The following is an 18,287-nucleotide window of genomic DNA, read 5'->3' on the forward strand; positions in this document are numbered from 1 at the left end:
GTTCCGTGGGGGGTCTAGTGTCCAAAATGGGGTCACTTGTGGGGAGTTTCAATAGTTTAGGTACATCAGGGGCTCTCCAAATGCACATGACACCCGCAGACCATTCCATCAAAGTCTGCATTCCAAAACGTCACTGCTTCCCTTCCGAGCCCCGACGTGTGTCCATACAGTAGTTTTCTCCCACATATGGGAAATCAGCGTACTCAGGACAAATTGGACAACAACTTTTGGGGTCCAATTTCTCCTGGTACCCTTGGGAAAATAAAAAAATGGTGACTAAAAGATCATGTTTGTGGAAAAAATACGAATTTTTTATTTTCACGCCCGGGCGTTGTAAACTTCTGTGAAGCACTGCGGGGGTCAAAGTGCTCACCACACATCTAGATAAGTTCCTTGGGGGGTCTAGTTTACAAAATGGTGTCATTTGTGGGGGGTTTCCACTGTTTAGGTACATTAGGGGCTCTCCAAAGGCAACATGACACCCGCAGACCATTCCATCAAAGTCTGCATTCCAAAACGTCACTACTTCCCTTCCGAGCCCCGACGTGTGCCCATACAGTAGTTTTCTCCCACATATGGGGTATCAGCATACTCAGGACAAATTGGACAACAACTTTTGGGGTCCAATTTCTCCTGGTACCCTTGGGAAAATAAAAAAATGGTGACTAAAAGATCATGTTTGTGGAAAAAATACGAATTTTTTATTTTCACGCCCGGGCGTTGTAAACTTCTGTGAAGCACTGGGGGGGTCAAAGTGCTCACCACACATCTAGATAAGTTCCTTAGGGGGTCTAGTTTCCAAAATGGTGTCATTTGTGGGGGGTTTCCACTGTTTTGGTACATCAGGGGTTTTCCAAACGCGACATGGTGTCCGATCTCAATTCCAGCCAAAAACGTCAAGTGGCGCTGCTTCCCTTCCGAGCTCTGCCATGCGCCCAAATAGTGGTTTACCCCCACATGTGGGGTATCAGCGTACTCAGGACAAATTGCACAATAACTTTTAGGGTCCTGTTACCCTTGGGAAAATAAGAATTGAGGGTGAAAAGATCATTTTTGTGGAAAAAAATATGATTTTTTAATTGTATGGCTTTATGTTATAAACTTCTGTGAAGCCCATGGGGGTTCAAAGTTCTCACCACACATCTAGATAAGTTCCTTAGGGGGTCTATTTTCCAAAATGGTGTCATTTGTGGGGGGTTTCCACTGTTTTGGTACATCAGGGGTTTTCCAAACGCGACATGGTGTCCGATCTCAATTCCAGCCAAAAACGTCAAGTGGCGCTGCTTCCCTTCCGAGCTCTGCCATGCGCCCAAATAGTGGTTTACCCCCACATGTGGGGTATCAGCGTACTCAGGACAAATTGCACAATAACTTTTAGGGTCCTGTTACCCTTGGGAAAATAAGAATTGAGGGTGAAAAGATCATTTTTGTGGAAAAAAATATGATTTTTTAATTGTATGGCTTTATGTTATAAACTTCTGTGAAGCCCATGGGGGTTCAAAGTTCTCACCACACATCTAGATAAGTTCCTTAGGGGGTATATTTTCCAAAATGGTGTCATTTGTGGGGGGTTTCCACTGTTTTGGTACATCAGGGGTTTTCCAAACGCGACATGGTGTCCGATCTCAATTCCAGCCAAAAACGTCAAGTGGCGCTGCTTCCCTTCCGAGCTCTGCCATGCGCCCAAATAGTGGTTTACCCCCACATGTGGGGTATCAGCGTACTCAGGACAAATTGCACAATAACTTTTAGGGTCCTGTTACCCTTGGGAAAATAAGAATTGAGGGTGAAAAGATCATTTTTGTGGAAAAAAATATGATTTTTTAATTGTATGGCTTTATGTTATAAACTTCTGTGAAGCCCATGGGGGTTCAAAGTTCTCACCACACATCTAGATAAGTTCCTTAGGGGGTCTATTTTCCAAAATGGTGTCATTTGTGGGGGGTTTCCACTGTTTTGGTACATCAGGGGTTTTCCAAACGCGACATGGTGTCCAATCTCAATTCCAGCCAAAAACGTCAAATGGCGCTGCTTCCCTTCCGAGCTCTGCCATGCGCCCAAATAGTGGTTTACCCCCACATGTGGGGTATCAGCGTACTCAGGACAAATTGCACAATAACTTTTAGGGTCCTGTTACCCTTGGGAAAATAAAAATTGGGGTGAAAAGATCATTTTTGTGGAAAAAATATGATTTTTTAATTGTACCGCTGTACGTTATAAACTTCTGTAAAGCCCTTGTGGGTTCAAAGTTCTCACCACATATCTAGATAAGTTCCTTGGGGGGTCTAGTTTCCAAAATGGGGTCACTTGTAGGGGGTTTCCACTGTTTAGGTACATCAGGGACTCTCCAAACGTGACATGGCGTCCAATCTGAATTCCAGCCAATTTTGCATTGAAAAAGTCAAACTGCGCTCCTTCCATTCTGAGCTCTGCCATGCGCCGAAACAGTCGTTCCCCCCCACATATCAGGTATCTGCGTACTCAGGACAAATTGCACAATAACTTTTGCAGTTCAATTTCTCCTGTTACCCTTGGTAAAATAAAAAAAATTGAACCTGAAGTATTTTTTTTATGAAAAAAAGTTAGATGTTCATTTTTTTTTAAATATTCAAAAAATTTCATGTGACGCACCTAAAGGGTTAATAAACTTCTTGAATGTGGTTTTGAGCACCTTAAGGGGTGCAGTTTTTAGAATGGTGTCACTTTTGGGTATTTTCTATCATATAGACCCCTCAAAGTGGCTTCAAATGTGATGTGGTCCTAAAAATAAAATGGTGTTGTAAAAATGAGAAATCGCTGGTCAACTTTTAACCCTTATAACTTCCTAACAAAAAAAAATTTTGGTTCCAAAATTGTGCTGATGTAAAGTAATCATGTGGGAAATGTTAGTTATCAAGTTTTTTGTGTGCCGTATCTCTGTGATTTAAGGGCATAAAAATTCAAAGTTGGAAAATTGCGGAATTTTCGCCAAATTTTCGTTTTTCTCACAAATAAACGCAAGTTATTTGAATGAAATTTTACCACTAACATGAAGTACAATATGTCACGAGAAAACAATGTCAGAATCACCGGGATCCATGGAAGCGTTCGAGAGTTATGACCTCATAAAGGTACAGTGGTCAGAATTGTAAAAATTGGCCCGGTCATGAACGTGCAAACCACCCTTGGGGGTGAAGGGGTTAAACACTCCTCCAACCTTCTAGCCATTTTCTCCCCCAGCACAGCTGCACCCTCCCCATTGAGGTGCAGCCCGTCCCTAGCGTAGAACCTGTAGCCAACTGAGAAGTCGGCCCAGTTCTGCAGGAACCCAAACCCCTCCTTCCTACACCAATTCCTGAGCCACTTATTAACCTCCCTAATCTCCCGTTGCCTCTCTGGCGTGGCACGTGGTACAGGAAGTATTTCCGAAAATACCACCTTGGAGGTCCTTGCTTTAAGCTTACAGCCTAATTCCCTGAAATCATCTTTAAGGACCTTCCACCTACCTCTAACTTTGTCATTTGTGCCAATATGCACCATGACCGCTGGATCCCATCCAGCCCCTCCCAGTAATCTGTCAACCCGATCAGCGATGTGTCGGACTCGAGCGCCAGGTAGGCAGCACACCGTTCGACGATCCCTGTCTTTGTGACAGATTGCCCTATCTGTTCCCCTAATAATTGAGTCTCCCACTACCAGAACCTGTCTGGCCTGCCCTGCTCTCCTATTTCCCCCCTTACTGGAGCAGACACTCCTCCGGCTTTCAGAGGACATGCCTTGCTGCAGCAGTGCTACTCCTGCACTAACACTCCCCTCATCTGCCAACTTAGCAAACTTATTGGGGTGTGCCAGATCAGGACTAGCCTCCCTGGTGCTCTTCCCTCTACCCCGCCTTCTAACTGTCACCCAGCTAGCTGCTTCATTGTCCTGCAGCTCCAACCTAGCATCCCCCCCTCATCTATCCCATTGAGCGTCTGCTCAGTGAGCAGAAGACTCCTTTCCATATTGTCTATGGATCTCAGTGTTGCCAGCTGCACATTTAGATCCAGTATCTGGGCTTCCAAATGCACAACGTGCTCACATCTTGCACAGCAGTATGCACCCTCGACCGGCTGTTCAAGGATTTCATACATGCGGCAAGACGTGCACTGGATGGCATTGGCAATAGTGGAGCACATCCTAATGGGGATTGCACCAGACAATAAGATAAGCAAAAATAAATTAAAAAAAAAAAAGTATTAATATAACAGCAATTCAGTAAGACCTCCCTTGGAAACGCCCTGAATCTAAAGTCACTGAATTTCAAGTCACACACTTACCACAGTTCGCACTTACACTCAGGTCACACTCAGCTCGTTCACACTCGCTCAGGAAGAAGATTTAAAAGAGTTTTTTTTTTTTTTTCCCCCTTTTACCAGCACACCACCTTGCTGCTCAATGCACTTCCAAAAGGAAGTATGTGTTGTGTGCAGGGTCTGGGAGTGCAATATAAGGGAGCATGTGTTGTGGGCAGGATCTGGGGGTGTGATATAAGGGAGCATGTGTAGTGTGCAGGGTCTGGGGGTGTGATATAAGTGAGCATGTGTAGTGTGCAGGGTCTGGGGGTGCAATATAAGAGAGCATATGTTGTGGGCAGGATCTGTGGGTGTGATATAAGGGAGCATGTGTTGTGTGTCGAGTCTGTGTGTGCAACATAAGGAAGTATGTGTTGTGTGCAGGGTATGGGAGTGCAATATGTAAGTGAGCATGTGTAGTGTGCAGTGTCTGGGGGTGCAATATAAGAGAGCATGTGTTTTGTGCAGGGTCTGGGGGTGCAATATGAGTGCACACATTCTAAGGCCTCTTTCACACATCAGGTTTTCGCCGTCAGGCGTGATCCGGCGCTTTTGACAGAAACCGGATCCGGTGAAATGCAATGCCGGATCCTGTTTCCCCCCCATTGACTTGCATTTGCGCCGGATCGCGCCGGATGGCCATGCGTTTCATCCGGTTTTCGCCGGATCCGGCAATGTGTCGCGATCCGGCGTCTGGAAAAAACGGCTACTGTAACGTTTTTTGTCTCCGGCGAAAAAGCCGGACCCTCCGGATCCGGCGCGTCCGGCTTTTTCACACAATGAAAGCCTTTGAGCGCCGCAATGCGCCTGATCCGGCGAAAGCCGGATCCGGTGGCCGGATCCGGTTTTTTTGGTCTGAGCATGCTCAGTAGCTCTGCCCACAAGGCATATATAAAAGCAAGACAGTGGGACCCACAGCCACACCCAACATGCCACCCAAGAAAGCAACCAAGCGCAGCAGGAGAAGGCAGGAGACCACTGCAGCACCACCACCACCCCAAATGGAGCAGCAAATGGAACAGCAAATGGAACATGCTGAGGAGGGGAGTCCAGCAGCAGATGAGAGACGGTAATTATCAAATCCCCCATTCCTCCAAACTAGGGCCATGGAATATCAAGATATTCATTGGCCCTTTGTTTCTCTTTATTCAACAGCCGCCCAAGAGATGCAGCAGCAGCAGCAGAAATGGCATCACTGGCAGCAGCAACAGCAGCAGCAATACCCACAGCCATGGAGTCTGGCCATCAACAGGACAGCACATCTTCTTCTGGGAGCCCTCCCTCGCATCGTCAGCGTTTGACGGTAAGTTTTTATTTCCAAAATCCATCATCTCTGTAATATATGTCTATTCATTGCCTTTTATTTCAAAACAGGAATCACAAGATGAAGAGGAGCTCCCAGAAGAAGAAGGAAGGGGTGGACACCTGGAGTGGGCTCACAATTGGTAAGTTTTTTGCATCAAACGCAGAAACACAACATCACACTACACACAACACATAGAAAACAATGTTCTGCAGACCACACACAGCAAACAAATGCCTACATCCAAAGACATAACATTTTTTGTTTTCTTCTCTAGTCTTCCCAATCTGGTGCTCGGCCAAGAGGTCCTCGCAGTGCCTCCCAGGGTCGTCGGCGACAGCAACGCGGCGGTCACCAGCGTGTAAGTATAAATATTTTTGCTTTGTTTTTTTGCACTTTTTATTTCATTTCTTTTGTGGAGGCTAATTATGTTATTTTTGTCTTTTTCTTTAACAGCCTTCACAGCGTGCTCCCGACTCTGACGGTGAGGATGGAGGACTCGATGTGGACCACCTCATCGATCTCGTCAGAGAAAGGGAGCCGCTCTGGAATATGGCTGACCGCCGCCATGCTTACCTTATCGTTACCCGACGACTCTGGGAGGAAATCTGTTCGCTCCTTGTGGGCCGCTGTGAGGACCTCGATGTTCGGGCCCAGATTAAAGAGCGTAAGTATATACAGTACCGGTTGCTTGATGTAAACCAGTGTTTCCCGAACTCCAGTCCTCGTGGTCCCCACGGATCATGTGTTCAGGATTTCTATTTACTATGGAAATCCTGAAAACATGACCCCTGGGGACCATGAGGACTGGAGTTTGTGAAACACTGATGTTGTATACTAACCACTCCTTTCTCGTTTCAGGGAACAGAATTGTGAATCGGTGGCGGTCTGTGAGGGATCGTTTCAAGAAGGAGTTCAATAAAGAGATGCGGGCCCCGAGTGGATCTGGAGGACGCAGGAGCAAGTACAAGTACGCACAAGCCCTGTCGTTCCTCCGGGAAACAATGCTCACCAGAAGGTAAATATTACACACCACATGTGAAAAAAAATGTTAGATGTAACTTTTTTTTTTCAGCCAGGGCCATACCATGTCAGTATTTTAATTGTTTTTTTTTCTCTTTATTCCACAGCACGGTGAGCAGCACTTGGGAGCCTGCACGATTGGACCCTTCTGAGGCGATCCCTGAGGAGACCGGCACCGAGGGACACTTCGACCGCCCCGGTACATCTGCACCTTCCCAGCCTTCCCACACATTCGACCCATCTGTCCCATCCACCAGCACAGGAGCATCGTGGCCGCCTACATTACATGAAGCTGCTGGTGAGGAGATCGCTTTCCCTTTACCCCACCCTTCTGCCCCTGCCACCTCTAGTACACCTGCGGGTACTGGGCGGCAGCGGCAGAGGGGTCAGGAAAAGAGTTATGTGCAAGAGTTCTTGCATCTGAATGCATCTTTCCAGAACTGTCTAAAAGTCTTGTCAGAGCAAATCTCCGCAGGCTTTCAGCAGATCAACTCCAGCATTCTGGAGGTGAAGACACTTCTGCAAACCATGCATTCAGAAACAAGATCTTCGCCAAACCACACCTTTTTCAGGTCTGTTGTGGAGCGCATGGCAACACTATCTCCTACCCAGCAGATGCATGTAATGCATTCGTGCCACGGTGCTCTACAGCAGGTTACCTCCCAACCTCCACCTCCCACCACTGTAGTTCCTCCACCTGCACCCCCTCCAGCCACTTTCCATCCTCCCCCTCCTATTACATCTGCACCCCCTCCAGCCACTTTCCATCCTCCCCCTCCTATTACATCTGCACCCCCTCCAGCCACTTTCCATCCTCCCCCTCCTATTACATACCAGCAACCTCACCAGTACCAGCAACCTCCCCAGTACCAGACATCTCCCCACTTCCAGCAACCTGCCCCGTACCAAACTCCTTCCCCATACCAAACTCCTTCCCCATACCAAACTCCTTCCCCGTACCAAACTCCTTCCCCATACAACTTTCCATCAACATCATCTGCTCCTACAGTCCCTGCCCAACCCTCCACTCCACCGCCCACCACCTCTTCTGCCTCCCACATGTCCACCCATTCTGTAGCTTTTTCCACACCTTCACCTCTAACTGTTCCTTCCCCACCACGATCCCAGTCCTCTCTCCACACACCCAGTGTCGAAGTGTCCCGCAGCCCCTCCAGCAGTATTTCCACCCCACACTACACAGATTTGTAATGTGTGTTTTTTAATAAAAATGCCCATTGGGTTTAAAACCTTTATTAAAAAAGTTTTTTGCACTTTAAAAACATTTTACAAAAAAAAAAAAATGTAAATAAAAGTTAAATTATCGTTTCACAATGGTTGTCTGTCATTTCTTTCTGCGGCGAACTATGTTTAAAAAAAAGGTTAAATACAGTGTATTTCAAAGGTAAAAAGGTATTCAAAACCAGGTATATAACTGTGGGTAAATTTTAGCTTTTTGCCACAGTTGTGTTCCTGGTTGTGTTTGAAGCAAAGTATTTCACCTAAAAAGTTGTGTTTATTGTTGGTGATTTCCTAACAATGTACACAACTTTTGTTAAAAGGTGAAATACTTTGCATAAAACACAACCAGGTACACACCTGTGGCCTAAAGCTAAAAATAGTAGACCATGACAAGATAGCCAACTTTGGTTGGCAAAGGTATATACTGTTGGTCCAGAAGGTACACAAGTTTGGTTAGGGCACAAATCTTTCACACTCTGTCATCCTGCCAGTGTACTCTGCCTTGAGGGTCAATTTTAAAAACCGGATCCGGCGTAATCTGTCGAAAAACGGATAGAAAAACGGATGAACCGGATGAGACGGATCCGGTTTTGTCTGTCAAGAACAAGACGGATCCGGCAGAAAACCGGATCCGGCACATCAGGTTTTACAAAACATTTGCCGGATCCGGCATTCCGGCACGACGCCGGATCGCGCCTGACGCCGAAAACCTGATGTGTGAAAGTAGCCTAAGTGGGTTCTGGGGTGCAGAATAATGTTGCATGTGATAAGGTCAAATGAATTCACTGTGAACCCCCTCTGCTATAAACAACAACTGCTGCCATCTTTCTTGTAACAACAGGAATCCTGCTGCCTGTGAGAAATCAGATATATTGAGCTCACTCCAACTCCTTGCATTTTGCTGGTTGGCAGCCACTTTTTGGCCCAGTGGAATTGCACCTTCAGTCACTTTGTGGTTTTAACTCTTAATTATTGGTTTTCAGTACATCGGTGAGACAGTGAAGTGAACAGTGTAACAAAAAGACAGCTGTTTTCTACTGCTGAATCTTGGAAGAATGGACATTAACATATAACATATAACTTTGCTATTGAACAGCCTATATGTGCACTAGACGGATTTATCTTTTTTGAAATTATCATTTTTTTGTAATGTTTAATGAAAAGCGACTTAAGCCTTTTCTTACTTTTTATCATTCATGCACCCAGGTCTGCACACAATTATTTGCCCCAGAAAAAGCTTTAACTATGTCTTTCAGAGTACATGAGCTTTATTTAGTCCCAGAGAACCTTTTTACTGTAGTAAGTTGCTTATTAGTGTCAGTAGGAAGGGATTTGTAGAAATCATGAAATCTTTTTTTCACCAAATCTGTTTGATTGCTTCCATGAGAATAATCATTTGAAAGGTTAATCTCATGTGCATTTGAGAGCACACATCCATTGTATCACACATCTTAAAACATTTTCCAATAATCCCTCTTGTTGGGTATAAATAGGACTGGAATAGAATAAAAACAAACACTATACAATTAGACATTTCATTTCTTATTGTTATGTTGAGTAAAATTTCAAAAATGTCCAAACTACAGAGGTTTCCTGTTCTTAAAGAAATCTCCCACATGAAAAGTCAATGACAAAACGCAATAAAGGGACAATTAAAGTGAGTCTGTTAAATCACAGAAGTCAAACTCGCTCCTAACCAGATACAACTTCTTTTAGGGAACGCTCTCAGTTCTTACGCTACATACCATTCCATCTATTCTTTCTGAGTGAGAGGTTCATCTTCATCAGCATTTTGCCAGCATCAACCATTTCACCCAACTTTCCATTTTTTTGTTTTCATTTTTTCCTCCCCTTCTCCCAAGAGCGTGAACTTTTTTTATATTTCCATCATATGTGGCCTGTTAGGGCTTGTTTTTTATGGAAAGAGTTGTACTTTTAATGGCACCACATTGATTTTACCATATTGTGCACTGGAAAATGGGAAAAAAAATTCCAAGTATGGAGAAACTGCAAAAGAAAAGTGCATTTCCACAATTATTATTATTTTTTTTTTATTTACCATGTTCACCATATGATGAAATTAACCTGCCAATATAATTCTCCAGGTCAGTATGAGTACACAGCTACCAAAAGTGTATAGTTTATTTTCGATTCAAGTGGTGAAAAAAATTCAAAATTTTGTATGAAAAAAGTTTTTGCTTATGTTGCCTTTTTCCGAGACCGGCAGCATTTTGATTTTTTGGGATCTGGGGCTGGGTGATGGCTTATTTTTTCTACCCTGAGCTGACATTTTTATTAATACCATTTTTGAGTAGATACGATGTTCCGATTGTCTCTTATTGCAATGTTTAGGCAGACAAAAAAACGTAATTCTAATGTTTCAATTTTTTTTCCATTACACCTTTTACAGATCAGATTATTTAGTTAGCAACAATACCAAATATGTTTATTTTCTTTTTAATTGTTTTATTTCCAAGGGAGCAAAAAGTGGGTGATTTGAACTTTTTTTTTCATGTTTTTGAAATTTTTGTTTCACTTTTCACTATTTTTCTCTCTTTTTTACCTTAGAAGATGAGCTGGAGTACACAAGAGCATCATAATAACAAGCAGAGGGGTCTTCTGCAGACCCCGGGCTGTCATGATAACCCTTCGGTGCCCACAAATAACGTGACATGGGCCCCTGATGTGCGCCAGCTGGCACGTTTTAAATCCTGCTGTCAGTAATTGACTGTGGGATTTAACTGGCTAACAGTCGCGGGTGGAGATCTGATCCACCCAAGGCTGTTAAAGCACTTGATAGCTGATTAAATCAGCTGTCATATGCAGGGAAATATGCGGCTCAGCGCCGTAGCCCATATAGGAAAATCTGGGGACACGGCATATGATGTAAACATATGATGAGAATCCTAACAGCATGCACACTGCACAATGTCAGGATTCACAAATTTGCAGTCACATACAGTGACTTTAGCCCCAAATCTTTAACAGTTTGTTCTGTTGGGGTAAGATACAGGAACTTGCTGGAGCACTTCAAAAGGTTTTTTTGGGGGGTTGGGACATAATGTACAACTTTCTGGAAAACAGCAGAGGAGCTAAGAAAGGTGGCGGTATTGGTTCATACATGAAGATACTGGTGACAACTTCCATTTTAGTAAAGCGATTTTCAAATTGCCTATTTAGCACATTGTATATCAAAAGATTGAGTTGTCTAGAAATGCAGTGACCAATTAATGCATCAACATATTTTATTGGTATTTCTGGTAATTCATGGAGTTTTCTAATAGTAATATATTTCAATTTAATGTTATTTTGTTTCTTCAGTTGGAGAAGCTCGAAATCTTATTCCAATGGATCCCAATGGCTTGTCAGATCCTTATGTGAAGCTGAAGCTCATACCTGACCCAAAGAACATGACCAAACAGAAAACCAGGACTGTCAAATCCACTCTTAACCCATTGTGGAATGAAGCCTTTATTTTGTACGAAAACATATTCTTTACAAATACTGTTGTGTGCAGAATGCATATTTGTAGCTGACGGGTATTAGCAAGTTTTTTAAAGCATTAAGGTGCCTCTACAATTTAGCTTGTCTGTTCGTGTGACTGCTATTTAATCCAACTCCCTCTTACGTGGAAATAGCCTTAGGCCGGGATCACACATGCGAGAAACTCGGATGCGTCTCGCATCTTAATACCCGGCACTGCCGTCAGCACTCAGGAGCGGAGCGTTCAGCTGCATGTATTTCTACGCTCCTGAGTGCTGGCGGCAGTGTCGGGTATTAAGATGCGAGACTCATCAGAATTTTTTGAATGTGTGATCCCGGGCCTATGGGTTCATTTACATTGCACAATTATTGGGAATGAGAACATTCATTTATTGGAAATCATACAGGGTAAATCATCATTTTCGGCAGCACATCCTATGTAAACAGCGCATGTGCTGTCGAGAATAAGTCAGCCTATTACTTATTGTTCTGTGCCCACATTAAGGACGGTTTCACACGTCCTGATGTTTCCGTTACCGGAAAAAACGGTACCGGAGATATCCGTGTGTCTGTGGGTGTACGATGTGTGGCACATGTGTGCTGCATCAGAAACACATGGATGGCCGCAGAGGAAGTAACGCTACAGTAAACGTTGTTCCCCTGCATGTGGTGCTGAACACGGCTGTCATTCTCCCCTGCTCTGTCGACAACAGCGTGAGCAGGAAAGAATTAATGAAAAAAAAAAACAACGTGAGGTCCCCCTTATTTTTTTAACCAACCCAGCGAAACTAACAGGTGCGGGCTGCTATTCCCAGGCTGGTGAGGGGCCATGAATATGGCCCCCCCAGCCTAAAAACAGCAGCGCACAGCTGCCCAGAAAAGGTGCATCTATTAGGTGCGCCTATTCTGGAGCTTTGTCAGGTTCTTCCCACTTGCCCTGTAGCGGTGGCAAGTGGGGTAATAAGGGGTTAATGTCACCTTTGTATTGTAAGGTGACATTAAGCCTGGCTTAGTAATGGAGAGGTGTCAATAAGACACCTATCCATTACTAATCCTATAGTAACTATAGTAATCCTATAGTAAGTAAAGGATTAAATAAACACACACACACACCGTAAGAATAAAGTCTTTTAATGAAATAATACAACACACATTTTTTCCATCTTTATTACACTGCTAATCCCATCTCAAAGCCCTCAATCTCCTGTAAAAAAAATAAACCAACAATATACCATACCTGTCCAGCGTACAGTCAGTCCCACGGTGCAATCCATATCTGGGGATAATCAGTTTACAACCGGAGCGGTGCTAATCTGACCGCTGGGGCTGTTAACTACTGGGGAATGAATGGGTAGCAGCGCGCACAGGATCAGTAACCACCGGTGACGTCACTGAGTCTGTGTTCGCTGCAGGCGTGAACTCCTGTGACCTCAGCACCGTGGGATAATTACACTGATGGGTGAAAGGGGCCTAAGGGTGGTCAGCCTTTCTAAACTAGTTTTAAACAACCTCTGATCGGCAATCATATAGTGGCGGTTTATTGGCCATCATCGACCAGTGTAAATGGGCCCTAACTCTCTGTGTTTTCACTCAAATTACTTGATGAATCTCAGGAAGCCTTCATAAACATCAGATGGTTGGCCTACATTATAGAATGTGTCTAAGTGGCTTTAGACACAGCTATGCATATTGAATGCTACTATGCATATACTATACTACCGCATGACATCCAGTATGCCTCCAAATAGGGAAGGCAGACAACCATATATCTAATGTAACTCCACTTAAAATACAGTGGGTATGGAAAGTATTCAGACCCCTTTAAATTTTTCACTCATTGTTTCATTGCAGCCATTTGATAATTTCAAAAAAGTTCATTTTTTATCTCATTAATGTATACGCTGCACCCCATATTGACTGAAAAAACAGAAATGTATACATTTTTGCAAATTTATTAAAAATAAAAAATGAAAGATCACATGGCCATAAGTATTCAGACCCTTTGCTCAGACACTCATATTTAAGTCACATGCTGTCCATTTCCTTGTGATCCTCCTTGAGATAGTCCTACTCCTTCATTGGAATCCAGCTGTGTTTACGTAAACTGATAGGACTTGATTTGTAAAGGCAAACACCTGTTTATATAAGACCTCACAGCTCACAGTGTATGTCAGACCAAATGAGAAGTATGAGGTCAATGGAACTGGCAAAGGAGCTCAGAGACAGAATTATGGCAAGGCACACATCTGGCCAAGGTTACAAAAGAATTTCTGCAGTCCTCAAGGTTCCTAAGAGCACAGTGGCCTTCATAATCCTTAGTCTTCCTAGACCTGGCCATCCATCCAATCTGAGCAATCGTGGGAGAAGAGCCTTGGGGAGAGAGATAAAGAACAACCCCAAGATCACTGTGCTAAGCTCCACAGATATAGTAGGGAGATGGGAGAAAGTTCACAAAGTCAACTATAACTGCAGCCCTCCACCAATCGGGCCTTTATGGCAGAGTGGCCCAATGGAAGTCTCTCCTCAGTGCAAGACATATGAAAACCCGCATAGAGTTTGCTAAAAATCACGTGAAGGATTCCCAAACTATATGAAATAAGATTCTCTGGTCTGATGAGATGAAGATAGAGCTTTTTGTTGATAATTCTAAGCGGTATGTGTGTAGAAAACCGGGCACTGCTCATCACCTGCCCAATACAATCCCAACAGTGAAACATGGTGGTAGCAACATCATGCTAAGGGGGTGTTTTTCATCTGCAGGAACAGGACAACTGGTTGCAATTGAAGGAAACATGAATGCAGCCAAGTACAGAGAGATCCTGGATTAAAACCTCTTCCAGAGTGCTCTGGAGCTCAGACTTGGCCGAAGGTTCACCGTCCAACAAGACAATGACCCTAAGTACACAGCTAAAATAACAAAAGAGTGGCTTTAGAACAGCTCTGTGACCATTCTTGACTGGCCCAGCCAGAGCCCAGACCTAACCCCAATTGAGAATCTCTGGGGAGACCTGAAAATGGCTGTCCACCAATATTCACCATCCAACCTGATGGAACTGGAGGGGATCTGCAAGGAAGAATGGCAGAGGATCCCCAAATCCAGGCGTGAAAAACATGTTGCATCATTCCCAAGAAGACTCATGGCTGTACTAGCTCAAAAGGGTGCTTCCACTCAATACTGAGCAAAGCATCTGAATACTTATTGTAACAACCCTGCTGGCATCACTGCATGGCCTCCCATCCCCCACACACACCAACTTACTTTCTGCTTCAAACCATGCTGTGAATTCTGTCTGTTGCCAGTCCTGTGTTCTGTGCCTCTGCTCTCCTGTATGTTTCCCGGCTATGTGTGTATAGGGGGGCGGCGCCAGAACTCTCTGGTTCTTATGCAGTCAGGGTGCACCTGTCTAATCTGTCCCTGACCAATCACCTAGAGCCCTTGACTATTTAGTTCTGCCACACCCACTGAAACATTGCCTGTGCAGTGTCTAATCTCAGTTAGTATCTTGCTGCTGAGGAAGCCAGGCCCTGTCCTGTGTATTTCCTCCTTCTCTGGAGGGATACTTCTTGTCTTGCTTTATACCTTGTCTGCCTGCCAGGAGGCTGAATATCCTGGCCCTTGAGTCTTGGTACCAGTACCTTGTCTGTACTCTGTCCTACCTTAGTCTCCCTTTCTCCTTGTCTGTGGCTTCCTTCCCTGCTGTGTCTTTCCTTGTGTCCTCCTTGTCTGTGCATCTGCACCCTTGCAGCTCTGTCTGTGCATCTGCACCCTTGCAGCTCTGTCTGTGCATCTGCACCCTTGCCGCTCTGTCTGTGCATCTGCACCCTTGCCGCTCTGTCTGTGCATCTGCACCCTTGCCGCTCTGTCTGTGCATTTGCACCCTTGCCGCTCTGTCTGTGAATCTGCACCCTTGCCGCTCTGTCTGTGCATCTGCACCCTTGCCGCTCCGTCTGTGCATCTGCACCCTTGCAGCTCCGTCTGTGCATCTGCACCCTTGCAGCTCCATCTGTGCATATGCACCCTTGCAGCTCCATCTGTGCATCTGCATCCTTGCAGCTCCATCTCTAACCTGTTCCAATATACTCCACGTCTTCCTGCCTAAACCTATACCTGCCCCTGCTGTGTGAACAGGCCCCTACCTGTTCTTTTCCAAGCCGTGCCCACCTGTCCTGTGTCTGCAAGCCGTGCCTGCTTGCCCAGTGTCTCAGCCTGCCTGTTAGTCACACCTGTCCAAGTGACTTGTCCCTGAGTGGGATCAGCAGCCACAGCCGGACACCACCCTGGAGTGGCACCTGACAGCTACCTGCCGCACAAGCTTGACCTCACTATCAGAGGCTCCAGTGAAGACCAAGGTAGCTGTCGTAGTCACGCCCCTTCTAGGGTAGTCTGGTTTGTGGCATAGTGGGGCCACAACCCCCCGGCTCGCACCATTCAGCCAAGGCGCGAGCGTGACACTTATGACCATGTGATAATTCAGTTTTTCTTTCTTAATAAATTTGCAAAAATATCGGCATTTCTGTTTTATTTTAAGTCAAAATGGGGTGCAGAGTGTACATTAATGAGAAAAAAAATTAACTTTTTTGAATTTACCAAATTCCTGCAATGAAACAAAGAGTAAAAATTTTAAAGGGGTCTGTACACACTCTATCTTGTGCTAGTGTCAGATTTTAGGAAGGGTAGCAAGAACAACTGACCTAACGTAGTGGCTCTCTGTAGGGTAAAGGCTCAGAAGGTGCATTTGCTTTTTTAGCAAAGGAAGGGCCATGGATATTCAAAGGTCACAAACATTGATAGAGGAGTTAAACTTAGTAGGAATGGGAGTGAGGACATAAAGTGGTCTAGCACTATAGCCTTGTGGAGCTTTGGTCCTTGGTTCAAATGTCATGAGTAGGCATGAGCGGACCCATGGATGTTAAGGTTTGTTGGGTTTGACAAAACTTTTGTCTAAAGTTCAGTTCGGTTGCCAGAACTCTATCCGACTGCATTGAAGTCAATGGGGATCTGAACTTTGGTGCTGTAAAAGGGCTTTAAAATGGTCATAAGTAAGAGCTATGTGTCTCCCTTTCTGCTGGAATTCTGAATGCTAAAACGGACTTCTGGGTGAATTGAACTCTATGTTTGGATTTCAGCTCCGTACACTAGGTGTTCGGTACAAACCCTGAACTTTTCAGTTCGAGTTCGCTCATCTCTAGTCAGGAGTCTACTGGAATTAAGTTAAACTTTCATGTCAGAGATGGGAATAACTTCTTCTGGTCACGGCGACCAGAGGAGGGTTTACAAAAATAGCCGAATGCTACACTGTTTATGTATCTATTGTAAAAATGAAATGGAAATACCGAAACAGCATTACACAATAAACTATGCTGTTTCCACAACTCATGCATTATGGCAAGAGCGTAGCTTACTTTGCTAAGGTGTGTCAAATGCTTCATGTAAAGTATATTAGTAGAATTTTAAATGCATGCACATTAGAACATTTTTTCACTTCTTCTCAAAGGACCATAGTCCATCACTATAACTGAGACCTTTAAAGACTTTTGATACGTGAAGAAACATTATCTATCTATAAACATACATTGTTCTTCACTTACCATAGGCATAGCATTGCTTTTTATGATTTTTTTACTATTATTATTTATGCAAAGTATTAATTTTACTTTTTATGTGGATTCCTAAGCTCCCTAAAGCAAGGGGATGAAGACAGACGTCTCTCAGTAGAAGTTTGGGACTGGGATCGCACGTCGCGCAATGACTTTATGGGCTCTATGTCATTTGGTGTCTCAGAAATCATGAAGAATGCTGTGGATGGCTGGTAATTACTTTAGAACTATTGTATGTTACTTCCATGTACATTGTGGTGCAGACAATTGGTCACTTACCATTTAGTCAGTTAATGTGATGAGTTAATGTAAGATTTTCTTGTCTTGTTGTGATATAGACACAAAACATAAGATATATATGGAATATCAGACGCCAATAAACTTTCCTGGGAATACCTACCTTATTTTCCTTTCTTTTTTTCTTATTCTTCTTTCTCTTTTTTATATTTGTTCACTTGGTGTTGCCATAAATTATCCCCATCTACTTATTTTTATCACTTACCACTTTAATTTCATTTGGACTCCCTTTTTTAACTTTATTTAATATAATTTCTTATACGTTCACGTTACCATATACAATGCTTTTCACTGTGGTCTCGATAATTTGATCATTTTTTACTTGCTGATCTACTCAATCACACTATTGTTTTTTTCATGCTGCCATCTTTCCTGTGTCCCCCTTCCCCTCCTTCTTGGTCCTGGTTGTTTGTCTGCCCCGTGTCTCTCTCAGGTACAAGCTATTGAATCAAGAAGAAGGCGAGTATTACAATGTGCCTGTAGCTGATGACGCAGATGACTTTGGACTTCGACAAAAGTTTGAGGTACAGGCTGTGCCCGTACACACATTAGGGTTTTAGCTCTTGTGCCAGTACTTGATTTATTTTTTTCATGGTTCACATAAATATTAGATTATTTTTACATCACTCCAGGGTTTACATAGAGGAGTGGATTTCCTCTTAGTGTCCTACTTAGAAGAAGAAGATGGCTTGGATCTCTAAGCTTCTCCCCAACCTACTTTGTTCGGCTTTCAATGGTTTTCAAGAGAGGAAGCCTGGTATAGAGTTTGAATATGGGAAAGGAAGATATAGAAAACTAGAATAGAAGGTTTTATGGTCCCAATCTTCCATAATTGAGGAAGATGTGCTACATTCTTCTACAACACCCTACATGTGATTCACATTCTACAAGAACTGGAAATACATTCAGACTGCTATGTCTTGGCTTGTGGCTTGTGGTATTAATATAGTTTTATTAATTTAGTAAAAAAAAAAATGAACAAGTGCAAGACTTCATGCTGTCCTTGATTGTCCTAAGTATCTAGTGTAAGA

At 43.8% G+C, this 18,287-nt stretch overlaps 1 protein-coding gene across 2 annotated transcripts in view; it reads left to right on the forward strand.

The window, feature by feature from the left end:
- The window catches only part of LOC141085633 (protein kinase C gamma type-like), a 779,251-nt gene that overhangs the window by 601,690 nt on the left and 159,274 nt on the right, over positions 1-18,287 (forward strand). For both annotated transcript variants that reach the window (XM_073571170.1, XM_073571169.1), the window contains exons 6-8: positions 11,200-11,356; positions 17,037-17,171; positions 17,690-17,780. In XM_073571170.1, coding sequence (XP_073427271.1) covers positions 11,200-11,356; positions 17,037-17,171; positions 17,690-17,780 — 383 coding nt within the window. The remainder of the gene's footprint in view (positions 1-11,199; positions 11,357-17,036; positions 17,172-17,689; positions 17,781-18,287) is intronic.

The sequence above is a fragment of the Dendrobates tinctorius genome, unplaced genomic scaffold (genome assembly GCF_039654945.1).
Source record: "Dendrobates tinctorius isolate UK_male_01 unplaced genomic scaffold, ASM3965494v1 ptg000028l, whole genome shotgun sequence".
NCBI lineage: Eukaryota > Metazoa > Chordata > Amphibia > Anura > Dendrobatidae > Dendrobates > Dendrobates tinctorius.